At 42.1% G+C, this 27,089-nt stretch overlaps 1 protein-coding gene across 3 annotated transcripts in view; it reads right to left on the reverse strand.

Annotated features, from left to right (window-relative positions):
* The window catches only part of sema6c.S (semaphorin 6C S homeolog), a 128,996-nt gene that overhangs the window by 36,145 nt on the left and 65,762 nt on the right, over positions 1–27,089 (reverse strand). For all 3 annotated transcript variants that reach the window (XM_041574504.1, XM_018233508.2, XM_018233507.2), the window contains exons 3-6: positions 6,674–6,864; positions 5,626–5,740; positions 5,326–5,383; positions 4,577–4,633 (exon numbers count right to left, since the gene is read on the reverse strand). In XM_041574504.1, coding sequence (XP_041430438.1) covers positions 4,577–4,633; positions 5,326–5,383; positions 5,626–5,740; positions 6,674–6,782 — 339 coding nt within the window. In that variant the 5' untranslated portion in view covers positions 6,783–6,864. The remainder of the gene's footprint in view (positions 1–4,576; positions 4,634–5,325; positions 5,384–5,625; positions 5,741–6,673; positions 6,865–27,089) is intronic.

A 27,089-nucleotide genomic window follows, 5' to 3' on the forward strand; every position in this document is an offset into this window, starting at 1 on the left:
TCTAGTTCTTATTCTGATATCAGACCAATCTGGATAAGAATTGGCATCTCGATGGACCAGCAGTAGCTGAACAGCCCCCAGTGAATGAATCTGATTTAATCTGTAGATGGAGCAAACTTTGTTGTGGACACAAGGTGCACCATGGCACACCATTAATTTCAATGGAACTAGGGTGTAATAGCAATCTATTTAAGTAAAGTGACGTGGTTGGACATGGGAAGCCGTCTGAGTCAAACATGAAGAAGAAATTTGCTCCATCTGTACAGTATATACATCTATTTAAAGTTGAGTTTTCTACAAGTCTAAGATTTGCCCTAACTCTCACATTGGGGCAAATTCACTAAGATGCGAAGTTGCGCCGCACTTCGCCAGGCGTAGTTTCGCCAGCGCTTCGCAAATTCACTAAAATCCGAAGTTGCGCACAGGGGTAGCGTAAGGTTGCGGAGTTGCGCTAGCGTTGTTTCGCTATATAAAGCGAAGTTGCGCTAGCGAAGGTTAATTTGCATACGGTGCGAAATTCAAATTTCAATGGAGGAATATGTATCTGCACTACAAATGCCTAGAAAACCTTCAAATCTACAAATAAAAATTTTATTTTGCCCTACACATGTGCCCACTGTCTAGGTAAGTTGCCATGAGTCAGGAAATGTAGGGGGGAGGAAGGGGAGCCCCAAAATTTTTTCGATCTTTTTCAGCCTATCAGCCATCATGTAGAAAACACGCCAGCGTTTTTTTGGACTTTTTTTTAAACAATCCCTATCTACTCTATTGCGCTTCGCCTGGTCTGAGGTGGGAAGGAAGTCTAGCGTAAAAGGTAGCGTTCAGTACACTGCGCAAGTTAGTGAATTTGCGTATTTTTGTCACTAGTGAAGATTCGCCTGGCGTAAGGTTGCGAAGTAACACTAGCGAAACTACGGCAGCGTTCGTTAGTGAATTTGCGCAGTAACGAAAATGCCAAACGCTAGCAAATTAACGCTAGCGTTCGGCGCTTCGCGCATTAGTGAATTTGCCCCATTGTGTCAGAGCACATTAACAGCCTAAACGTATCTATGATATATATATATACTGTATCATATAATGTAAAGCCAATACTGTAATAAATGAGGTTGTCAACATGGATTGTTGCATTTCAGACATTTTCCAAGGTTTTCCTTTTAAGCAAACATCTTTTCTTTAAGAAAATGTTCTCTTTATTTATTCAGCTCCCAGTGTATCACAGTTGGATTGCCGTCCACTAAAGCGAGTCACGACACTTTTAACTCTGTAACAAGGCGCTGCTCAGGAGAAAGTGGCCTCATGCAGAGCTAAGAGAAAGAAAGGATAAAGAGTCTGCTTGATGGCAAATCATCACCTAAAAGGGGAGCGTACACAGTGGAAAGACCACTATTCTCCTCGCTTGTGTGTGAAACGTGGCTCCAGCACTGCAGAAGTTCTGTCACTGAAGTCTGTCCTTAAGAAAACCTTCACAGGCTTTCATTTGTCTTGTCAAACAGAACTCTCAACAGATCCGTGGAAATACATAGTTGATAAATGGTGCCGCATTCCGACTCCTTCTGGATTTTTTAAATGTGTTTCAAGCGTTGATAACCAAAAATGTAAGTTTATCACAAGAATTTCATGGTTGACTACCATGGGTGGTCCATCAAGTAATGTGTAAAAGAATAGACTCTGAGAAGACCACTGTCCAATGCACATGCTTAGTCTTCTTTAAGCTCTGGGTATGATTTGAAGCTGACCGCCATAATGTGCAATCCAAGTGAATTTACCAGTCATGGCAAAGTAAAGACACTCTTAGGTTATGCAGCTTCAGGGGACAAGCCATGTACCTTTTAGCTGGCCATGCACAGGCCAATATAAGCTGCCAACAGTTGGCAGCTTATTGGGCAGTATATGGGGCCCTCCGAACGGACTTCCCCGATCAATACCTGGCCGAAAATCTGCCATATGTCAACCAAGTTTAAAAATCCCTTTGGACTGAGGACCTCATTGGTTCATTGATGTGGTCCATAATCTGACTGCCTGTGTTTAATGCATTGTCTCCCACCTCAAGGTTGGCATATCGGGGAGAGATGAGCTGAATGTATGACCAAATTTAGCTTCAGTGTCTGAGTAATATCAGGATTAGTCGTTAGGAGATACATTTTTCTCATCAATCTAGACAGAAGCTACATTGAAAAGCTTTCTGTTTAAAGGGATACTGTCATAGGAAAAAACTTTTTTTCCAAAATGAATCAGTTAATAGTGCTGCTCCAGCAGAATTCTGCACTGAAATCCATTTCTCAAAAGAGCAAACAGATTTTTTTATATTCAATTTTGAAATCTGACATGGGGCTAGACATTTTGTCAATTTCCCAGCTGCCCCATGTCATGTGACTTGTGCTCTGATAAACTTCAATCACTCTTTACTGCTGTACTGCAAGTTGGAGTGATTATCACCCCCCCCTCCCCCCCAGCAGCCAAATAAAAGAACAATAGGAAGGTAACCAGATAGCAGCTCCCTAACACAAGATAACAGCTGCCTGGTAGATCTAAGAACAACACTCAATAGTAAAATCCAGGTCCCACTGAGACATATTCAGTTACATTGAGAAGGAAAAACAACAGCCTGCCAGAAAGCATTTCTCTCCTAAAGTGCAGGCACAAGTCACATGACCAGGAGCAGCTGGGAAATTGACAAAATGTCTAGCCCCATGTCAGATTTCAAAATTGAATATTAAAAAATCTTTTGAGAAATGGATTTCAGTGCAGAATTCTGCTGGAGCAGCACTATTAACTGATTCATTTTGAAAAAAAAATATTTCCCCATGACAGTATCCCTTTAAGCTCAACTATATCTGGTCGGACCACTCAGTATAAATATGTTTTTGACTTGCCTGTATTGTTCAACTCACTCAGAAAAATTCCATTATTTTTCAAATCAGAAACTCCACTGTTTGAGCTAGCAATTGGAACACTCAAATGGGACCACAGTCCAATATCCAGTAAACATAACAGGGAAAGGAGCCTGACAAAATGTCAACATTACTCCCAACTGAGCACAAAACAATGCTACGTGCTAACTGGAATAACCCAGGTACCAGAATGTTTTCTCTACCACCTTTTTACTGAATCCCATTGACTTTCCCACCTAAAACTTGATAGAAAGGTCTGCAGGTGAGTCGTTTCCTTGGGATGAACAATCTCATCAAGTCTGTACATTCTGAGCTCCCACCGTCCTGCTACTGAAGGCACTCAAGTGTGAGACATTGGCAAAGAAAAAGCTTGGCGACTTTGGTGCTTAGCTCTGCATGAGAGCACCTCCGCTGTGCACAATCACACAGCCGTGCACTGGAAGGTCACTGCAAAAACCCATGCTTTCCTTAATTAAAGCTAAATTCTAATTAGCGCTGAAGTTAATTTTGTTTTCCCTGGGCCAGCAGCCGGAGATTTCTCATTTACAGTAACAAAAGCCTTCAGCTAGAAAAAGAACGTTATTGTCTGGATTCTTCCTCTCCTCGCTATGGCTTTTAGAAACAATCATGGCAATCCATTGTATAGTTTGCACAAGCAATCCATCCTTCGCTTGTTTCAAGACCAGCACCGTCGATATTCATCATTAATAAAGACAAGGAGCTAAAACGGCCATTCACTTGTTCAAAAGCAACATTTGTCACACTGAAACATAAAAACCTGTCCGAGCAAGTTTGGAATCATCTTTGAAGAAAAATGCTGCATTTGCTGAGGATGCGATGTGCATGGCTGGAGGGGTGGAGTATGGTAAAATGTGCTCGCTCTTTCTGCCAAGTTTTAGCCACTTTATGATCTCATAGTTGGACATGGGGCCCAAGGATTAGACCAACCCAATCGTGTCTGTATTCATGTTAAGATCATGGCTAGAGAATGGCACAACTACTGGCCAGATCTTCCAGTATGGTATGGTGACACATACTGTATGTCCAAATGGTTCTGAATGATCACTTTGTTCAAACCAGCACATAATTGGCACTGGGACATGTGTGGAGGTCCAAAGCCTGTTGTAATTGCCTGTCCCAGTTCTCTAAGTGGTCTACCCCTGAAGAGCTTGGCTCACAATTTGACCAGACTGGAGAAGAACATGTCATTGGAAACTGAAGATGATTATAGAAGGATTTATTGGCTCTGGGCAATATATACAACTTATATAATACCGGTATGGGATCCATTATCCGGAAACCCACTATCCAGAAGCACAGTATTATGGAAAGGCCGTCTCCCATAGACTCCATTATAATCAATTGATCCAAAATTGTAAAAAGGATTTCCTTTTTCTGTGTAATAATAAAACAGTCGCTTGTACTTGATCCCAACTAAGATATAATTTATCCTTATTGGAAGCAAAACCAGCCTATTGGGTTAATTTAATATTTACATGATTTTCTTGTAGGCTTATGGTATGAAGATCCAAATTACAGAAAGATCTGTTATCCAGAAAACCAAAGCATTCTGGATAACAGGTCCCATACCTGTATATCTTATAGAGCCACCGATAATCACTCATATCCAATAAAACTTGAACAACCATCCTCTCCTTGGGGATTCATTAAGAGAAGGTACTTACCCTCTGCTTGCCTCTCATTGCACAGTTCTCCATATCTTGGGTTTTCCATGTTACATACTAAAATGAAAAGTTCACAGGGTAAGCAATACACATACAGGGTTGGTTTCCCCTAGTTTAGATGTCCCCATTAACTAAGGCTAACCTTTCTGGGGGTCAAGTTAAAGGTCAGTTAGGGACAGAAAAGCAGAAAATGCCTAGTTGCTCTACTTTCTACTCATGGCGTCCCATCCTGAAGGTCAGATTGTGACATCATTAGTTGTAATTGACATTTAGTGATGTCAGTTGGTTGCATGACATGCATTAACTTGTTGCTTATCAAATTTTCTCTTCGACCTCTAACTAGCGCTGGGTGCCTGGGACAAATCACCAGTATATTTGTTTCTCGATAGGAGACCTTAAAAGCGACAAGGCACTGCAGTGCAATTTGGAATCCATGTATAGAATTCGTGCTCCATTTGGACAATTTACATGCAAATGAACAGAGCAATAACCATAACACTCTCTTTCTAAAAAACAATATTGGTTCCTTCCTTCCCTTGCATTGCAAATCTGTTGGTAGACTGTGTCATATATATACGTGCAGCTAGTGACTGAGTATTTACTGGGGCATCTGCTAGATTACCAGCACAGGCAGCCAGGGAACAAAAGTGGCGTATTTCTACAGCAAGTTATCATCTTCTTAAGGCTAAAAGCACCTAAATAAATACAAGTACATGGTAGGTAAAAACCAAAGAGGAAAAGTATCTTACTTTATCTGGAATAATTGCATTTTTGGTTCTGTGCAGATCAATAGCATAAACATGGTCTCTGGGGGTGAGAAGGCAAAAATATAAAAGATTAGATGGGGTTCTTTGGTTTAAGGTACAGCCTACAAATCTGTATATGGTGGCTTTGAGAGTCAACCTGGACTGTGACCAATCTCCTGGTGGAGGTCACTGTAGGACTGTAGGAAAAATTTCCAATATGTTTTACATCTTGCTCCACTTTAGGTGCCCCAGGCCCATATACAACAGCCATCATTTTTCATAAGGCTTCAATGCAGCACTAACCTTGCAGCTATGTATAACGTTTGATTCAGTTTAAGCATCTTCTGAAAGTCAAGTCCTAGGTGGGCTGTGTCATCATCGCTGGCCAGTCCCCGAAACCATGGATAAGATGAAGTGGCTGAAAGAACATGACACAATTTCATAAGATTCTCTGGTGCATCTAGAGTCCTGGTTCAGTTGGGCTCCTCATATAAACATAATCCTACTGTGCACTATTTATCTCAGCAACCATCAGACACTTCTACCACCTAAAGCCTTCTTTATGTTCTTCAGGGATGGGACTCTTTTTGATGCAAAGCCTATGATCATCTCTGAGAGTCAGAAAGATCCAGTGAACTGACTGCAGTGCATTATATGAAATCTCGCCACCTTAATAATAATAATAATAATAAGAAGAAGAAGAACTGGCTAAGGGACATGGCTTTGAGCGGCTACTAAAGAAATTGTGAAACAAAGTTGTTCTGCTGAATGAAAAGAACGACAATATTGGAATGTTGAAATCATTTTTGGGTCCCAGAACACCAAAAGCAGTAAATTGGTTTCTAATATATAGCAAGCTTGATATTTCTTTTACGATCAGCAAAACTTTAACAGTATGGGATAGAAATGTTCACTACTCAAGGGTCAAAACGAATCGGTTCAGCTGCTAGTAACAGGTTAACTTATTGTAGATGAATTTATGTGACACATCTGTGTTCATGGATTGGAAATCTGCTGCTGATCTCTGCCGAAGAAGAAATGGAGTACATTCATTTATGAACCCCAAAAAATAAAATAAGAAACTAAAACTGAACTGGTGGAAGAGACACATCAGTCCTAAGGTCATGATAAAGATTAAGATGGAGGTTTTAGGGCAGAAGCAACAAAATATGAACCAGGCAGGTCAAATGCAACCAGACCTCCACAACCTTGACTTTCATCACAAATAAACCAAAAGGAAGGTGCAGCAAGGTGACAATGTGCTGTACAATGGTAAATAGGTGGTGTAGAACTTCATGAGTCTGAACAGACTTGGTTATTTGTTACATTTATAAAGAATCATAAAACGTACTTAATGCCTCAATGATCCTAATAGGCGTGAGGTCTTTTGGAAACACTAGGGCAGAAGACAGGTTACTGCAGATTAGGAGAAAAACTCCACGGAGCAGCACTTGGTACATTCTTGAGTCCTTGACAGTGTAGCGGAGGGAAGCAGGAAGGTATCAAGGTCCTAACGAATGTTCATTCTGCTCACTGTGGCACCTGCATTTGAAAAAAGAAAAAGGAAAGATCTTAGTCGAGGCTGTCTGACATGGTGGAGATAAGGTTGGTGATGATGACCAGACTGTGTGAGCTCCAATAGTTAAATAAAGTAGCCCTGTGCCACCTATGAACCTAAGTTGAAGTTATGATTTTGAATTACATCTCCAAGCATCGCCTCCCAACAGGTTTCAGTTGTATTAGGGTGAGTGGGGTTGTACTTCAGGAAAGTGCCTTGCCTTAGTGCTGTCATCTTGCCTTTTTGTGTCTACCTTGCACTACTATCTATATGTTTTTCTACTGTCTACATTTAGCCTTCCTATCTTAAGCTTGCCATCTTGTTTTCCTGTCCCACTCTTGTCCTCCTGTCTCCATCTTGATCTGCTTCTTCCAGCTTGACCTACTGTCTCTATCTTGTCCTACCATCCTCATCTTGTTCTGCTGTCTCTATATAGCCTTACAATACCTGCTGCACTTCATGCACCCCTACCTACAACTACTGCAACCATCCTTATTTGCACCTCAAAGTCAACTCTGCTTACAGACAATATCGTCAAGTCTCCTTTTCCCTGAGCCAAGAATAAATTAGAAAGAAAGCAGAGCACATTTGCTCTTCACTGTGGCTGTAAGTTTTTGTGGGCCTTGCAACAGTTTGCGGCATAATTTATCTCTAAATGAAAATGTTGTTCCTGTTTTAATTTCACACAGCATAATTCTGTCTCCATGGACATTTAATTCGATGGACCTCATGAACTCCAGTTCTGGGAAGGGAATAGTTTGATTAATAGGAATGTTGATACAATCTGATATAATGTCTTGCAGGCCTGTTCTGTGTAAACCATATTTATTGCTATCAAAGTGCACAGAAATTACTGGATACAGCTATTTTCTCTTATTCCCATCCCAACTGACCAGCCAAATCCCTTGTACATTCATCAATTACCAGGTGCATTTGTCCATTTGGAGATTCCTGCAGTGACAGGCAGCACTTACTACATCTTAGATGATAAAGGACATATTTCTTTATCATGAGAAGGAAACAAGAATCTATTTTCATAAAAATGTGGATGTTATAGACTCTAACTTGTTTCCTCCCTTTCAACCATCTCTGTCTAACCTGTTCTGCTACAGAACCTTCCAGTATCCCTTGCTACCAGCGTTGGACAACCTGTGCGACTCTGGTTTACACTCCAAAAGTTCTAGGGCTCTAGGCCAGTGGTTCTCAGACCTTTTTTGGTTTAAGCCACTCTTGGAGGTCCAACCTCTGTTTTCGGAGTATCTTACCTTGTAAAAAGGTTACAGATATAGAAAAACATTGGTGTTTCAGACACAGAGCAAGCGTATCTAGGACTGCAGTGTTCACTCTAAACATTACTCTGAAGGTGGCCATACACTGAGAGATCTGCGATGTCGCCAAACAAGCGGATCTCTCCCCAATATACCCACCTTGAGGTTGTCGATATCGGGCTGATCCGATCGTTTGGCCCCAGCAAAGGGTAAATGGGTGGTTGGATCGTGGGACCGCATCAACGCACAGATGCAGCCATGATCTGATGGGATTTTTAACCCTGCCCGATCAACATCTGGCAGACTTTTGGCCAGATATTGATCAGGGAAGCCCGTCGGAGGGCCTCATACACGGGCCAATAAGGTGCCAACTCGGTCTGTTGGTGGCCTTTTATCAGCCAGTGTATGGCCAGCATAACAGACCTTCCAGCTGGTCTATCAGGGGCAAATAGGTATCATTGCCAAATATTACCCTAACTGGCCTTTAGGCTGAGCCCCCTTGCCGCCAGTGCTCTAGACCCATTATCATTCCTATAATTGGGTGTGCAATTTTGCTATTGTTATGTTCACTGCAGCCTTAAGATAGTTATACACAGGTCCCCAAATGTCAGAGGAAAGGGATCTGGGGCCTCATGACCTCTGAATATACCAATGCATTTTACACATGCAAAGGGATGGATGGTCGCCTGTTTCCACAAACCTGTCTACACAGGTACCATATTTTATACATGTAGTGGGTTATTTATCAAAGGTCGAATTTTAGAGTAATTTATAGGAATTCTATTTTATTCACAATTCGAATGGTATGTTATTTATGAAAAAAAACTTGAATGTCTAAAATTCGATAGTAAAGTCTCGACCTGAAAACTCGAATCAAATTTGAATCTAATTCCCATCAAGTTTTCCTCGAAAAAACTTGACTTTTTTGCTTTTGACATTTTTTTCTAAGCCAAACTTGCCCATTGACTTCTACATGAACTCGCCAGGTTTTAGGCGGAGAATAGTCGAATTAGGACTGTTTCCCGGGTCAAGGTGTGATAAGTTTCACATTCTTTTTCAAATTCGAGTTGGTGGCTTTAAATTACATTAAATTTTACATTAAAATTTGTGAGTTTTGACCAAAAACAATTTAGAAAATGTTAATTTACTATTTGAACCTTAGTAAATCTGCCCCGTAGAGTCACATATAAGAAACCCAATACTAATATATATCTACTTGATATTTTTATTCAAAATGGCCACTTTTCTTTTACTTGCCCAGCCCTCCTTCGCATAATATACCAGTTCCCCTCATACCGAAATCCAAAGAACAGACTGGATCCTATTTCTTATCTCCCCGTTGATGAAACCGCTCAGAATCCCTAATGCATGGCTGCAAATACATCATCAAATTACCCTTCAGTTTTTAAAATGCTATTTACTTCAAATCCAGCTGTGATCAAGTCAGTAGGGCTGAAATGGATTGTGAACAAAATAAGAGGTCAACAAAAAGTTATCTTGCTCAAGCCAGACAGTAGTGACAGACAGAGTTTCCCCATATTACCTCAAAAGCTCAGCAGGTGGGACGTACAAGGCGCTATGAATAAATGGCTGCCGACCTGAGTAAATTCACTTCCAATTACTTCCAAACTGATGGAAGAAAATGGACAGCAAATGAACCCTAAAAGCATAGCAAGCAGAGGAGTGCCTCGCCGGGATACTAATTGAAGGCCATTTCTGAGGGCAAAATGGAAGTTAAATTGTCCTTCTAAATTTACAGGAGGTGAGAGAACGGTGTCGTACGATGGGCTGTAATGACTGAACGGCTGTAATTAATTGAATGTACTCTGTGGGGCATATGCTATTTGAAATTGTGTGAGTAGCTTCAGGATGGATGGGTGGTTTATAGAATCAGTGTCAACGCCAGTTGTTGAAATAGCAGCTTTTCTGCTCCTGTCTAATTGTCTATTTATCCCTTGGCCGATGGCTTGGCTTGGATGGTTACCTCCTGAGGTCATTGGGGCAAAAGAACAATAATACCAGTAAATATTTAAAAATAATGTACTTTTACATCAGAGGCTTAACTATGTTGTTTATACAGATACGTTTCTGTGTAGCCATGGGGGCAGCTATTCAAGTTGAAATAGGGCAATCTGAAGAACACAATGGCTTAATCAAGTACTTGACCGAGAAGATAAACAGGGCTCAAATATCATTCTGTGGCTGAAAGATTACACTCCTTAGGGCACACGATCAGATTCAGGGAGATTAATCGCCCAGCGACAAATTGCCTCTTCTTCTCGGGGCGACTTATCTCCCCAAACTGCTTCCCGCCGACTAGAATGTAAATCACCAGCGTGATGGCAATCGGTGCGCTTCATTTTCCGAAGTAGCCCGAAGTTGACTCACGAGGAAACTTCAGAAAACAAAGTGCTCCGAGTGCCATCCCACGGTGTTTTAGATTCGAGCCAGCGGGGAGGCAGTTTGGGGAGATTAGAAAACGATTTGTTGCTGGGGGACTAATCTCCCCCAGTAGCTTGGTGTGCCCCTGCCCTAAAGCTGGCCATAAAACGAGCCGATAAAAGCTGCCGACAGACCAAATCGGTAGCTGTGTAGGGCCCTCCGAAGGGCTTTCCCAATCGATATCTGGCCAAAAGTCGGTCAGATCTCGATCAGGCAGGTTTAAAAATCCAGATGGATCGTAGCTGCATCTATTCGTTGATGCGGTCCCGTGATCTGACCGCCCATGTTGGCTACATTATGATCCGATCGTTCAATCGATAGGATCAGCCCGATATTATCCACCTCAATTTGGGCACATCGGGGAGAGATCCGCTCGTTTGGTGTAATCGGCAAACTAGAGGATCTCTACGTGTATGGGCATCTTTAGGTACAAATTCTTACCATGAGTGGGCTTGCTCTTTTCCATGCTTGCCCAACATTAATAAGCACAATGTCAAATTATTGCCATCTGATGTGTGTTATGACTTGTGGTTAGAGGAGGCTGCTGGGAGCTGCAATATGGACAGAAAGCTTATAGAAATGAAAGAAAAGATTGATTTAAAGAGCCTATATATCGTCCTCAATCACTGTGTTGTGTCCACAAATCAACTATTCCTCTAGCGCCACCAGCATTCTTTCTGCAAGCAACTACCAAAAACCTCTATCCCTACAATATGGGCACTGCCCACACCCTACGTAGGTGCACCTGGCACAAGGTACTATAGGTGGCTTGGAAAACCCGAAGCGACGCATATGTTTTCCCACTGGGTAATTACATTATTACTGGTGGAAAGGAGAGGTGAGAAAGGCGGTCGCAATACCCTTATTTTGCCACATTACGAGGAGTTTGTTGCTCAGTAAAGGTGGAATCGACACCCTCCTGAAATACAAGGCAACAAAATTGACCTGCCCACAGAACAGTGCAGCATCCCTTGTGTCTTTATTTACATTTCAGGGCTATGCCCCTTTGTCATGAAAGAGGTGGGAATGTGGATAGGAGAGACTAATCTCCTACTCTGCCATCAGTCTACATCAGTGATCCCCAACCAGTAGCTCGTGAGTAACATGTTGCTCTCCAACCCCTTGGATGTTGCTCTCAGGGTCCTCAAAGCAGTTGCTTATTTTTGAATTCCAAGCTGGAAAGCAAGTTTTAATTGCATAAAAACTAAGTATAGTGACAAGTAGAGCCTCTTGTAGGCTACCACTCCACATAGGGGCTACCAAATAGCCAATCACAGCCCTTATTTGGCATCCCAATGGACTTTTTCATGCTTGTGTTACATTTGAATGTGTCTCACGGTTTAAAAAGGTTGGGGACACCTGGTCTACATTGTCGTTGACACAATAAGTGAGGCTGAAAAAGACATGTCCGTCAAATGAAACCTATTGTCCTAATTTATCCTACCTAATTTCTTGTTATCAATAGAACTTGTTCCCAAACTGGGGGTTCAAACTTGAGAAGGCAGGGCAGCTTGATGGCCTATAGGATAAGATTTGAGATGGAATACAAATGTTTAATCCCTGTAATCTGTGGCCCCGTAATCACAACATATCTGTTTTATCTGTTGTAAAAGACCCTACACAGTTTTTTGCCCCAGAAAACCATATATTTTTGGAAACTATACATTCTGAAGACTTCAAAGGTGTTTCTAGTCCAAAATACCAACTGCAATTCCTTATATTACATATAATTATGGGCCTGTGCAAGTATATTGAACACAAGCAGTGGTCTGGACTAGAATAGATTAAAATCCCCACCTATTTCTTACCACAGTGCCCCTGGATCTTAACCTTTTAATTAAATCTATAAGGATTGGCTTGAGACTTTGCCAGTCTGCAGGTATTAAACTGGGGATGATGAACAGTGGAATTATACATGATGAGTAATGATATAATAATGAAATATTAAGAATATATTAATATATGCACAGTGTGCCTGCGAGTAACGTTGGAATGGCTATGGCACACTAGTGTGTTGCTGGGCTTCTGCTGAGGGCACAGGCCTGTGAGTCAGGCAGGATCGCCATCAGAAATCGCAGGTCCCCATACAACAAAATTTCCTGGGCCCCCTGGGCTGCGCCCACTGCAAGCCCCACCTACAGGTCCACCCTCTCCACCCCACAGGTCCGCCCCCCACCACACAGTAAAAAAACAAAAAAAATATTGGTGGCTATGGTTCCCACATGTTAATAAAAAATAAAAAGATATTGGTGGTCAGGGCCCCCCATAAAAAACATTTGTGTCCAGGGCCCCCCCATTAAAAAATTGGTGGCCAGGCCCCCCCACATTATAAGAAAATTGGTGGCCAGGGCCCCTTAAACGTCCATGCCTTCCCAAAGTCAGCAGCTCTCAGAAAGATGGGGGGCCCGGCTAATCAAGTAAGTGTGGCGTGGCCGGGCCCCCCTTACCCTCAGGGCCCCCTACAACTCTCCCCCCTGTCCCCCCCTGATGGCAGCCCTGGAGTCAGGTGTATAACTGACAGAATACATGATTGGTAGTGTCAGCCCCCAAGTACAGCCTTTGTAGCCCCTTTTCAGACTGCTATGAGGGCAGCAGTAGAGACCTCTGAGCCTGTTCCAGCTCTCAGTTGCCCTCCCCAGAGTCAGGGTTTAAATTGAGTTGACGGGAAAGCCCTGCAGAACACCGTGCTTGGATAAACTCTCAATTTCGTTACAAAGCCGCGGCATGTTCTGCTTGGCTGGCTCATAGGATTTCATTACCTGTGTCTCTGTGTCTCTGGGTGCATGTTTTACACAAGATTCTCTTCCCTGTGCTCCGTCAAGTACATCCTTTTAGTGCGTCTACACACAAACCCTTTAGGGCCAGGTGGAAAATGATAATGTGACTAATAGAAAAATACAAAAAAAAAGAAAAGATATATATATATATATATATATATATAAACTGTCTCTGCTTATTCAGTACGATATATCAAAATGGTGATAAGATGAATGTGTTGGATGCCATTACCCAGAAATATCAGCTGTCAGGTATGTTCCTTCTAATTGGAGGCTGGTCAGAGAGGTGACTCACACAAAAAAAATAAAAATAATTGCTGCCACGACTAACGACGAAAACAAAAAGTGCAGCAGATTTGATCTGAGCGCTGTCTAGGCAAATTCTGTCCTACAGAAATCAATTGTTTCCCCTTTGATGTCTCGTTATCGGAGAGGCTTGGGCGCTGGATAATGCACTCGGTGCAATAAAACGGGCATTAGAGAGATTGGATGGACTTTTTTTCCTCGGCAAGACAACCATAAACTCTGGCCGAAATGTAATTGTTTTGATTGGATTGCGTGTGGACATTTGTTTTGAGTCGACCATTTAATTCCCTTTTACTAAAGAGATTTTTATAAAGCACATGTCAGAATAAATGTATACAGCAGGCATAGAAAGCCGTTGGTTCGCCCATGACTTATGTACAGAGAAACATACTGGTATCAAGAAGCCTGGGATGCAGCCAAAGATTTGGACATTCTTCTGTCCACTCTCTTCCAAAGCCGGTCTTAATGAGACTCTGGGAATGCTCAAACCCCCCAAAGGCGACTGTTCCCACAGCTTCCTACTCTGGGGTCATCTTGAAGGGGAAGCTCAAACGGCTGGAGCCATGGCAATACTGCTTCCAGCCTAATGTTCTCACGGTTTCTTTCTCACATGTGGGGGAAGTAGTCGCTTTGGGCCATCTGCAGTAGTGATTGGGCCCAGAGAAAACCAGATTTCGCAAGCTGCATTATATATTTGACGTAGGACTGTCTGATCTATGGGTTTTTGGCTGTTGTACTTCAACGACAACTGAAGGGCAACAAATTAAAAAACAATGATATAATGTGTTGTTGTCTCCTTCTTGCCCTAATGCTATCATCTTGTTCTGCTGTCAAAAGTTTGCCTTAAAGTGTCCACCTTGATGTTGATGGTGTTCATCTTCCCCATCCTGTTGTTCTACTGTCAATCTTGCACTACCATCTCCATTTACTTCTGCTGTATTCATTTCATTTCACAGTGTCCATCTTGCTCTACTGTCACCATCTTCCTTTAATGTGGCCACCTTGTTCTACTTTCATCACCATGTTCTACTTTCACCACCTTGCTTTACTTTCTCCATCTTGCTCTACTCTTGCCATCTTTGTCCTGCTATCTCCATCTTGGTATACTTTCTACATCTTATCCTACTATCCCTGTTATCCAACCACTCTTCCTACATACAGCTGATCAGCGGGAACCCATGATGTGCAGACCCTAGTCAATCTGCATTCTGTAAATCAGCAGTGTTGCTGGCTGCCGTCTTTGGCTGCATCACTTCCACAAGGAGCTTGGATATCAGGATCATGGTCCATCTTCCAGTATGTATTTTCCTACTCTTTGATCACCAACATCCCAGAATGGAAGTAATGCCAATAAAGATAGTTAGAGGCACTACAGGACCATAGATAGGGGGAAATGGAAGTTCCTATTTGAGCTCTGAAATACATCCTCCTACCCCTTAATAATGGTCTTCTTCTCTTCTCTGTCTCCCCATTTTATTGCTTCCTCCTGATTTTTCTGACGAAGAGATGAACAGGAAAAAAAAGACGTCAAGTTTGCTAATTATAACTGCGATTTATTTTGAATTCTGGCACTTACAGTTCCGACGTCAAAGCTCAGGATATAAAATGTCTCTCAGAGTGAAAGTCCTCGTACTCATTTTCAATTTATTACCAGTTAGATTTTTTATTAAGTTCTCCTGCTCAAGACAAATGGCTTTCGGTTAATTAGCCCCTCAGGCTGGCTGTGCTTCCTCTGAGCTCTTCCATTGATAGGTCCTGTATGATTGCAAGCCTAATTGGTCAGGTAAGCACAAACACTGGACCCTATGACCTGCACTGAGGGCCTGAAGTGGACAACCATGCAGAAAACAGAATAAAAGTTGCCACTAGGTTACTCTTAAAAGTAGAACTCATCTACATTTATATCTCAGCTCAGGGTACAACATGAATTCCAGCTGTCAAGTGCATTGAAAACAAAGAACAAAAGGACGTTTTAGTGTGGCCGCTCTGAAATGCCACCGCGAAAAAGCAGAGGAGACAACAAAGAAATGTATCAGAAGCCCCTTCATCTTCAGGAATATGTTTATTTCTTAAGGACACCGTGCAGACTGAGAAAGATGGATAACTTCTTAAGCTTGGCTGGGAATACATTTTATATAGTAGCTGAGCATTTAACTACACTTCTGCCAGTTGAGCGTTAAACAAATAATGGTATATATGGCTGAGCATGTATCCCAATTAATATGAAAACAGCTACTCAACTACATATCTTGGCCACTGCTCAACATGAGCATACCAGGACTTGCAATATTTGAAGGTGCCAATGACATGTCATGAAATAAATTACCATCCCCTGTAAAGCTGCCAGACTCAACATGGCTGTGGGGGGAAAGATTGTACAGTGTTCTCAGGGAGAACAATAAGTCTAGACCCAAATTGGGCCCCCATGTTGGTTAGAGAGACTGGTCCACTGGGATACCAGGAAAAACCCTGGTGGGCCCAGGTTTTCATGAGCACCCTGAGCAGAAACTCCCTTGACTCAAACCAGCCGCAATCTCTTATATGCCCACAAACTCTCTTGCTCTCAACGACATCAGACATTGGTGGGTTAGGAGTTGATATATGAGACCACATATGTTGTTTTTGGCTATGTCTGAGTTAGGTGAGGGTGGAGTAGGGTTGGGGGTGTGCGCATTGTTGGTCACCAGCAGTGGTCCCATTGTACCCCAGATACCCAGTCCAATGCTTCTCTCCATGATTCCCTTCATGAACCCAAAAGGAAGGATTATAGGAACCATGACAGTGGCTGCTAATTTTTTTTCAATTAGCTTCAACAATCTACTCCCCCTTTAGCTCATTGAATAGTTACAGAGAAATCAAAACCCTGTTGATTAAATTATTCAGGACATCAATTGTTAACCAGAAAACTCACCACTAGTGGCCTTCAAGGTAGACTTTTAGATTTATCAAGAGGAACAAATATGCATTTACCCTAAAGTTCACCTTCCATGTGGCCTTCAAGTTAGATCCAGTCATTCCTGGAAGAACCAGGCCTCTCTGCAGTGCGTTAGCACGCTCACTGCTAATCGACTACATATGGGATTGTCATTGTAGCTAAGTGTGATGTGGAAACCACTCGCAGCATCCAACTTTAATTCAATCCTAATGACTACATAAAAGAATTTGTCATGCCCTTATTGCATAAACATATATAGCTGTATAATCCCCCTTGTATACTGCACTGATATGAATGTGCAGCCACAGAAATGTATAAACAAACCCTTGATAAAAATAGCTTACTAATTCCTCTTTCTGCTCCCTTCCCCTCCCCACCTCTCGCTCTTAATACATCCTTAGATCTTTCTTCCCAAGAGCTGAAAGGCATCTGAGCCCCAGCCTCTCGCCGCTCGAACTCAGGTGGAAATATTTAAGCTATGGGATATGATTCCTATAGAGGGAACTTGCTGCTGTTCAGATGGGCAGCCCATGTGCACGCTGCTGGCTCCAAACTGCGTGGTTTATGCGTTGGAAACATGCCTAGTTAAATCATGCAGGGTAGGTAGCCATCCCTTTAAAGATTTGTGTCAAAAAAAGGAGGGGGTGATAGACAAGTCTGCCATCTGTAATCTGTTTAACCACTACTCTACGGCAAATCTCTTACAGCCAATGTTCTGAAATAAAGTACCAGCTGCAACCCCAATTATTATCCAGTCTTTGCACCGAGATGAGTTGTCTCCCGCATTGTTCTTCGCTCTCACACTTTGAGACATCAGTACAGCACCCGAACACTGGTTGCTCTAGAGCAGGGGTCCCCAACCTTTGGCACTGGTGAGCCACATTCAAATGTAAAAAGAGTTGGGGAGCAACACAAGCAAATGTCCCGGGGGATGCCAAATAAAGGCTGTGATTGGCTATTTGGCAGACTCTATGGGGACTGGCAGCCTACAGGAGGCTTAGTTTTGCAATGCACCTTGTTTTTATGCAATTAGAACTTGCCTCCAAGCCTGGAATTCAAAAATAAGCAACTGCTTTGAGGCCACTGGGAGCAACATCCAAGGGGTTTGTAACACTCACATTATCAGGAACCTTGCGCAGTGACAGGTTCACTCGAATGCTCAGATGAACCCTGTGGATCCCGGTGTTCACCGATGCATTTTGGGGCCCGGACTTTCTGCTGCGGAAACCAACAAGGATGTGCGTAGCTACAAACAAGTCGGTGAGCGAGGTACCGGCAAGGATTTAAAAGAGATCTGGTCATGAATCAGGAGAAGGGTTCAAAGGCAGGCGGCAGGAATTGTTGTCAAGGTTTAGGAAGAAGTCAAAAGCCAGGATATCAAAAGACGAAAATACGCTTGACCAGGAACAGTGAATTGAAGCCTAGCTTGGGCATTCTCAAAATGGTGGACTGGCCTTTTAAGGAACATTTGGCGCCAAGAATTCAAATTCGGCGCCCCTTGTAGACGTAATGACGCTTAACGTCAAAGAAATATGGTTAAAGAAATACAAGAGATGGTTAAAGAAATACAAGACATTGTTGAATGAATCATCAAGGTTATCAAATTGTCAACCAGAAAACTGTCCACCAGTGGCCTTCAATATAGACTTCCAGAAGAACAAATAAGCATCCGCCCTAAAGTTCACCTTCATTGGCCTTCAGGCTTGGTCCATCCATTCCTTTGGGCTCTACAGTTTAGAAACCGTTGCATTATGACGTTCCACAATAGGATCCCGACTCAAAAATATAAAACCCTAGTCTATAATATACACATCAGAAGTTGCAGTTTGGCTGCCAGGAGCAATTTACTCTCTTGCAAATATTTGATCTCTTTTCAGTACTGCTAGTATGTTTCCTTCCAGCCAGAAATCAAAGAGCTGTTTTGAATTTAACCAGAAATGCAGAGACTAAGCTAGAAAAAAACGAGAGTCTAAAACAAAGTAGGCTAATTATAATGTACTCCTGAAGCAATCACACCTTGCACTTAAACACCCGCACAGGCAGATGGCCTCTGCTTTCCTAATGTTATTTGGGTAGTCTGGGAGTCATATGTGAAAACAAATAGACATAGAGAGAGACCACAGATAAACTATCACTATACTGAGATTATCAACTGATGTAAAAAATGAAAATGGGAAATGGATAAAATAAATCATTTCAAGCTTCTGTAGCATGTTCTTTATTATGGGTCTTATTATAATAAAGAGTGTAATGTAATTTGATACAGGGAACTCTGAGTATCACTCATGTATTATAAGGGATAATGTACCCCCTACTGTAAATGATAAGAATATTAGAAGTCACTGGGGGGTTGTTCTGTGACCATATAAAGGCACAAGGCTGCAGGCTGAGTTATACAGGGAACTCTGAGTATCACTCATGTATTATAAGGGATAATGTACCCCCTACTGTGAATGATAAGGATATTAGAAGTCACTGAGGGGTTGTTCTGTGACCATATAAAGGCACAAGGCTGCAGGCTGAGTTATACAGGGAACTCTGAGTATCACTCATGTATTATAAGGGATAATGTACCCCCTACTGTAAATGATAAGGATATTAGAAGTCACTGAGGGGTTGTTCTGTGACCATATAAAGGCACAAGGCTGCAGGCTGAGTTATACAGGGAACTCTGAGTATCACTCATGTATTATAAGGGGTAATGTACCCCCTACTGTAAATGATAAGGATATTAGAAGTCACTGAGGGGTTGTTCTGTGACCATATAAAGACACAAGGCTGCAGGCTGAGTTATACAGGGAACTCGGAGTATCACTCATGTATTATAAGGGATAATGTACCCCCTCCTGTAAATGATAAGGATATTAGAAGTCACTGAGGGGTTGTTCTGTGACCATATAAAGGCACAAGGCTGCAGGCTGAGTTATACAGGGAACTCTGAGTATCACTCATGTATTATAAGGGATAATGTACCCCCTACTGTAAATGATAAGGATATTAGAAGTCACTGAGGGGTTGTTCTGTGACCATATAAAGGCACAAGGCTGCAGGCTGAGTTATACAGGGAACTCTGAGTATCACTCATGTATTATAAGGGATAATGTACCCCCTACTGTAAATGATAAGGATATTAGAAGTCACTGAGGGGTTGTTCTGTGACCATATAAAGGCACAAGGCTGCAGGCTGAGTTATACAGGGAACTCTGAGTATCACTCATGTATTATAAGGGGTAATGTACCCCCTACTGTAAATGATAAGGATATTAGAAGTCACTGAGGGGTTGTTCTGTGACCATATAAAGGCACAAGGCTGCAGGCTGAGTTATACAGGGAACTCTGAGTATCACTCATGTATTATAAGGGATAATGTACCCCCTACTGTAAATGATAAGGATATTAGAAGTCACTGAGGGGTTGTTCTGTGACCATATAAAGGCACAAGGCTTCAGGCTGAGTTATACAGGGAACTCTATTATAAGGGATAATATACAATAATAGACAGTGCTAAGTTTAGAAAAACATCCAGGGTATATATTGTAATTTACTTTGCAACATGACTGACGATTGATGTCAGTAAATGGCAGATTAGGTTATAGGCATATACACATTATTCACCTCAGGCTTGGGGTAATCTATTTCACATAAGGGCCCAGCTCAGCTTTCGCTCTAATACGCTGCAGCCGTTAATAGAAAGCTCCGCTAACGTGATTTATACGCTAAGCACCAAGTGTAACTCACGGCACAGACGCGACCAACAAATCCAACTTTACACGCTTCTGTAATTTCGAATGAATTCCCTTCGGGCAGCCAAGGGTTATTTATTACCAGCGAAGCAGAGAAAATATCCCATCAGATAGTGCCGGCTTGGGCAGCAAGAGTACACGTCATTAATTTATCAATTTACTGAAGAAATCCCCAGGGGAAATAAAGGATTAGTCACCAGGCTAATGGCAGTTAATAAGCGCGGGGAGTGACAAGGCAAGATGGGCGGCCTGAAGTTGAGAGGCACAAGAGCAAATTGATGGAGGAAGACAAAAAAAAACGTGTTCTGCAGAATGACTTTTGCCTGTGTCATCACTGGAATACTGTCTATAAGCAGCTGGAGGCTCCTTTATTTGCACCAGGTACACCATTAATAAGGGCCACCCTACAGAGCAGAGAGGAGGCTCAATAGGAGACGTAACCATATCCCATACCTCTCCAATGCCACCCCACGGATATGACTGGCTACTCGTATTTGTATGTGCCACATAAAGACAGTCGCCCGGGCGTTCCTTTGTGCCTCTGTGCGTGCCGTCGCCTTGTTGCAGATGCTTTTTGCCAATAGAATTTCCGATGACGCCGATCTGAAGGCCCATGGTGGGCTGCGTAGGCTCAGATACAAAAACAGAATCTCTTTCTTAAAATAGATATGTTTTAGATTGGTAATGAGCCAAGAAGGATGAAGAAAATCCATTTTAAAGCAGATGTGGCAGTGGCGGAAACTCTGGGGCAAATTCACTAAGATTCGTAGTTGCGCCAGCGTCCGCTTTTCCGTACTTCGCCAGGCGTATTTTCGCCAGCGCTACGCAAATTCACTAAAATCCGAAGTTGCACTCAGGGGAAGGGTAAGGTTGCGAAGTTGCACTAGCGTTAATTCGCCAAGCAAAGCGAAGTTACGTTAGCGATACGGCGCCAAATTGAAGTTACAATGGAGGTATATGTAGCAGCACTACACAAGCCTGGGAAACCTTCAAAACAGCAAATAAAATGTTTATTTTGCCCTTCACATGTGCCCACTGTATAGTTAAGGTGCCATGAGTTAGGAAATGTAGGGGGAAAGGAGGGGAGCCCCAAAAATTTTTTCGATCTTTTTCAGCCTATCACCCATAAAAAAAGAAAAAACGCCAGCGTTTTTTGGGACTTAGAAAATTTTTAAACTTTTTTTGAAGCAATCCCTATCTACTCTATTGCACTTCGCCTGGTCTGAGGTGGCGAAGGAAGTCCGGCGTAAAAGGTAGCGTTCAGAAAAATGCGCGCGTCAGTGAATTTGCGTAGTTACGTCCGTTGCGCAAATTCGCCAGGCGTAAGGGTGCGAAGTAACACTAGCGAATTTACGCCAGTGTCCGTTAGTGAATCTGCGAATTAACGAACATTTGGACTGGAGATGTCTTGAGTTGGGTAAATACATTCAACATAAACCTATGGGAATATCGCTCAACTAGAGAAGAATTTCGAAGCAAGAAATAGTAAGTGTGAGAAATGGATGTTTCCTGAAAAAACCCCCCCCCCAAGAAATGTAGTTATTTTGTTTTGGGATTATGATAAATCTGCTGCTAAGAATTGTAATGTTTCAGTTCTGGTGACCGCACATTATACAGACCATAAAGGATAAACTTGAAAAAGGTCCTAAAAATTAATATTTAGTATGGTGATTAGTGATGGGCAAATTTATTCGTCAGGCGCGAATTCACGACAAATTTGCACGAGTCGCCGCCAGCGAATAAATTCACGAAGCGCCTGCGAAAATTCACTGGCAAAAATTCACCGGCGTCGGAAACATTTTTTCCGATGCCGGTGTCAAAAACGGGCGCCGGCATCAAAAACGAGATGCCGGCGCCGTTTTGCGAATTTTTCGCCGTTTCGCAAATTCGCTCATCACTAGGTGTTCTTTTTTAGGTATTTAAAGAAGGTCTATAATTTTTAGCGTATAGAACAAGAAGGCAAAAACATTGCAAGAGGTCAACAGTAGGGCAAGATGGAGATTGTAGGACAACATGGCAACACACAGCAACAAACACAAACCTGTGTTCAATATTCAGTATGGTTCATGATGTCCTAAAATGACATGCCTATTCCCACAAGGTGGATTTAGATTGAAGGCCTTTTAGAAGCTTGAAGAAGGGGTCTATCGTTTTTAAAAGATGGTCCTTCAACATATTCCATGTTAAATCACAGGCTAATAAATCACAGTAAGTCTAGGTGACTGCTGTTACAGCTAAACAAAGATGTAGTGTGTGCCTGGTGTGTGGTCTACTGAAGAGCTGGTCAGTAGGTCCAAGCTTCCAAGTCAACCCACCACCATTCATGGTTAGTTGGGACTCCAGAATATGTTATCACATTTTGGCCAATACACACTGTTTAGCAGCCAGGTACACAGCCTTCTTCCATAGTTTTACAAAAATATCATAGACCTTCAACAATTAATGTAGACCTCTCTCTATGGATAGATGTTCCCAATATAAGGAGATTAAAAGCAAAATGAAACTTGCTGCAGGCTCAGGATATTATCTAAAGGGTTTAAAAGCTTCCAAAAGGTGTAGCTTAAGGCTGTAACGCACTAACTCTCTTATCCAGCAGGGAAAATAACAATCACCTGAGCTCTATTGGTGCAGTCACCCACGCATTCCTCCCCCCAAGAGACCATGCAGAGCCAATTATGAATTTATCCTAGTGGAGATTGCTAGGGAATTGGCAGGCAAAGATTTCTTCCCACTACAAAAGGTTCTTATTTTAATGTGCAAAAATCAGCACCCCCCAAACAAAAATAACTACAGTAATTAGGTCAGATTCTTGCACCATGATTACTGCATGTACTAATTGGGCTGCCATAATGTAGCTAATAAGGGGCCATTATCATTGTGTGACTATTCCCCTCAGGTCACTGCGTAAAGTAAGCCGATATCTTGATGTGTCCCATATCCAGTCACAGTACAAGCAAATAGAGGGTGATCTGTGGGAAACGTTGTGTATGACTTGCATAATTATAGGACAGTCCCAGTAAATTTCTATTATAAATGAAAATACTAGGGAATTTTTGAGTGTTTACATTTTTAAGCATTGGAAAAAAATGCTAAGCAGCTCATCAAAAATGGGACCTTCTTCTAGGAGGTTGAGCTAAACTAGTTCAAGTAAAATGAATTAGTATGAAGAATGAAGCTCAGCAGGGATGAGACCTGGTAGATTCCATCTTTGAAGGTATGTTGGGCTCTACAGAAGAACTTTTTGGAGTCCAAATGGGGAAACTAACTTGGGCTCTGAATAGAATGAGGCCATAAAGAACACTAGTCATAGCTAGATACTACGGAAAACAGCTGGTATATCAGGTCAAGAAGGTGACCATATGGATGGTGGTAACAAGAGGACGAAATGGCAGCAAAGAAGAGCAAGATGGCAACAGTAGGGAAAGATGGCTAAAGCACAGAATTATAGCTACAGTTGGGCAAGATGGAGATGGAAGGACAAGTAGAAGAAAATGGCAAGCAAAAGACAAGGTGAAAAAAGTAGGACAACATGGCAAACGAAAGGCAAGATGTTGACAGTAGGGAAGTATAGTAAGACACTGGGATTAGATGGTTGACAGTAACAGTCCTAGCTCATATTTTTACTGCGACTCAGGAGAAGTCTGCTTTAATCTGAACCTATCACTACTGAAAGCAGTCCTACCCTGTTGATCCGCACTACATCATTGCAAAAGTTGACATGTCATACAGAGATGAAGAAAGCTCCTGAATACGCCTTCTGCTTGGCTGCAGCAATACTGCAGGCTCTCTACAAAATACCATCAACAGCTGAATGACATAATAGTGGAATTTAATAAAAATGTTGATTAAGTACATTAATTCCTCTGTGCCATGGCAGGTGACCAGCCATACAGGATGCGGCCAGTTGATATAAATGTAGAAAGAATTGGAGGAGGGGGTTTGGAATGAATTTCACTGAGTCTAGACGCAAAGATGTTTGTTGATCAATCAAAGTGGCCTGCACAGCATACAGATTGTGGCCGGCCCTTCAGCAATATCCCGAATCCATCACCGTTGCGGGAAGTTTAAAGGTCATCTTGTTTGTGATGCAAGACACGGCAGTCGCTGGAGATAGCTTGTGGTGGTGGCAAGATAATCCCCTAGACTGTTTTCTTTGTGCTTATCTAGAGTCACATTCAAAGGACCCCTCGCTCAGAATAAATCTACAAAACACCGCAATCGTGTTTGAGCAATATGCTAATTTTGGATGGCTGTCCTTTCGGTATACTGAAAAGTCCCTGTAGTATCTGCAATCCTCATGAGAGATGTTGTCTTGATGCCTTCACATTACTATTTGGGGGGTTTCCTGGTACCATAACTAACATCAACTAGAAATCTTTTTTACTGTGTTGGCATGCAGAGCTGGGGACTGCGGTTTAATGGATCCTTGCGCTAATCGATTCAAGGCACAGCAGAGATAGAATGTTGACCGGGTAGACTTTAAAAATAAAGGGAAGCTTTGGTCTACTGTAGATATCCCACCTATATGATGAGATCTTAGATACATTCACATTATTCCAGTATTGGACTGGGATGCCAGGGATCCACCAGAAAACCTTAGACCAGGGGTTCCCAACCTTTTTCACCCGTGAGACACTTTCAAAAATAATAAAAAGTTGGGGAGCAATACAGGCATGCAAAAAGTTCCTGGGGTGCCAAATAAGGGCTGTGATTGGCTATTTGGTAGCCACTATGTGGACTGGCAGCCTTCAGGAGACTATTTGGCAGTGCACCTGGTTTTTATTCATCCAAAACATGTCCACAATCCTGGAATACTAAAATAAGCACCAGCTTTGAGGCCACTGGGAGGAACATCCTAGGGGTTGGTGAGCAACATGTTGCTCACAAGCTACTGGTTGGGGATCTCTGCCTTAGACCAAGGTCCACTCTCCACATTATTCTTCCTCTTCTCACTCAGCACGTTTATGATCCTAATCTCTTCTCGTTATCATACTTCTCTATACTATTGTCTAGCCTTCTCTCCATTGCTCCTCATTGTTCTCATACAGAAAAGAGGAATGACCAAGATAAAAGGCACAATGGAGCAGGAGGAACATGGGCCAAGCAAGATTTTTCCTGGTATCCTGGTGGGACAGTCCAAAACTGTATTTCCCATTTAAAAAGAGTGGTGCAATTCTTGCAAGAACCAGCAATATGCCATATACAACAGGAGCAATACCCAATATGTATACTGTCACAATACTGTGGTCCTATTTGATCTGGTCCACCTCTCATTCCATTTGTATCCAGGTACCTATGTTCAAAAAAATGGGCGGACACCCCTTATAATTACTGGAATTGACATCCATCATTCATTGACTATACAGGTGCCACTACATCATTCAATCACATTCATGGCAGTTTAGTACTTTTTTATGGCATCAGTTTGGTGAGGGCTTTTTCTCTTTCAGCATAATAATGCCCCCATGCATAAACTGAGGTCTACATAGAATGAGGTTCTAAGATGGGAGTGTCAGAACTTTACTGGCTTTCACAAAGCCCTGACTATAACATAACTGAACACCTGTTGGATGAATTGGAACTCCAACTTCAAGTCATGCCTGATCTCCAACATCAAACTCTTAGGCAGTGATCCCCAACCAGTAGCTTGTGAGCAACACGTTGCTCATCAAACCCTTGAATGTTGCTCCCAATGGCGTCAATGCAAGAGCTTATTTTTAAATCCCAAGTTTTGGTTGAATAAAAAGAATTGGTACTGCAAAAAGAGCCTCCTGTAGGCTACCAGTCCACATAGGGCTACCAAATAGCCAATCACAGATTATTTGACACCTCCAGGAACATTTTTCATGCTTCTGTTGCTCCTCAACTTTTTTTTTAGGTATAAAAGATTGGGGACACCAGCTCTTAGGTATGAATGGAAGCAAATACCACCAACAATGTTCCAACATCTTGAAGAATATCTCTGAAGGAACATTCATATCATAAGTCTGTCACTGTGCAGATCTGCTCATCCCATTCAGCCTAACGAAGGAAGATCCGGGTCAAATTATCAGTCACAACCGAAACTTTATCTCAGGGTCAATCTCAAATGTGACAAATTTGAGCAGCCAACAATCACAACCACACATCTAATTAGTAGGAAGCAATAGCGGTGCTACATTTACATCACAAAGCCGCTACTGCAATAAGCAACAATCTCTGCCTGGGGGAATTTACAAGATGTAGTTGATGTAAAGAACAGTAACATGATATTTATAGCATGATAATGACTGGTCTTATGGATGCCCATCACACCTGTATCTAAAAACAGGCTTAAAGGGGAACTCCAGCTACAAAACTGCTTTTTGTACAATGAAAGAAAAGTTAATGCTACACGATAATCCAATATACCTGAATATAACACTTTCATTGGTGCTATGTTTACTTGTAACTGTCATTGTTATCGAAAGCAGTATCTGTCTGGTTCTTTCACCTGCAATAATGTAGCAGAAGGCAGCGACTGACAGACCTGGACAACAACTGACCCCTGTTAAGTTATTTCAAGATTTAGAACCAGAGAACAGAAATGGATAATCACATACTGCTTTCAGTCACAGTTACATTCACAAGCAACTTTAAGGTAGGTGAACATTTCTAATGAATATATATTGAAAAGTTGCTTAGAATGACATTTTCTTTCATTGTGCAAAACATAGTTTTGGGGTGTAGATGTCCTTTAAGCCTATGGCAAATGATGCA

Source organism: Xenopus laevis, chromosome 8S, assembly GCF_017654675.1.
Source record: "Xenopus laevis strain J_2021 chromosome 8S, Xenopus_laevis_v10.1, whole genome shotgun sequence".
Classification (NCBI taxonomy): Eukaryota; Metazoa; Chordata; class Amphibia; order Anura; family Pipidae; genus Xenopus; species Xenopus laevis.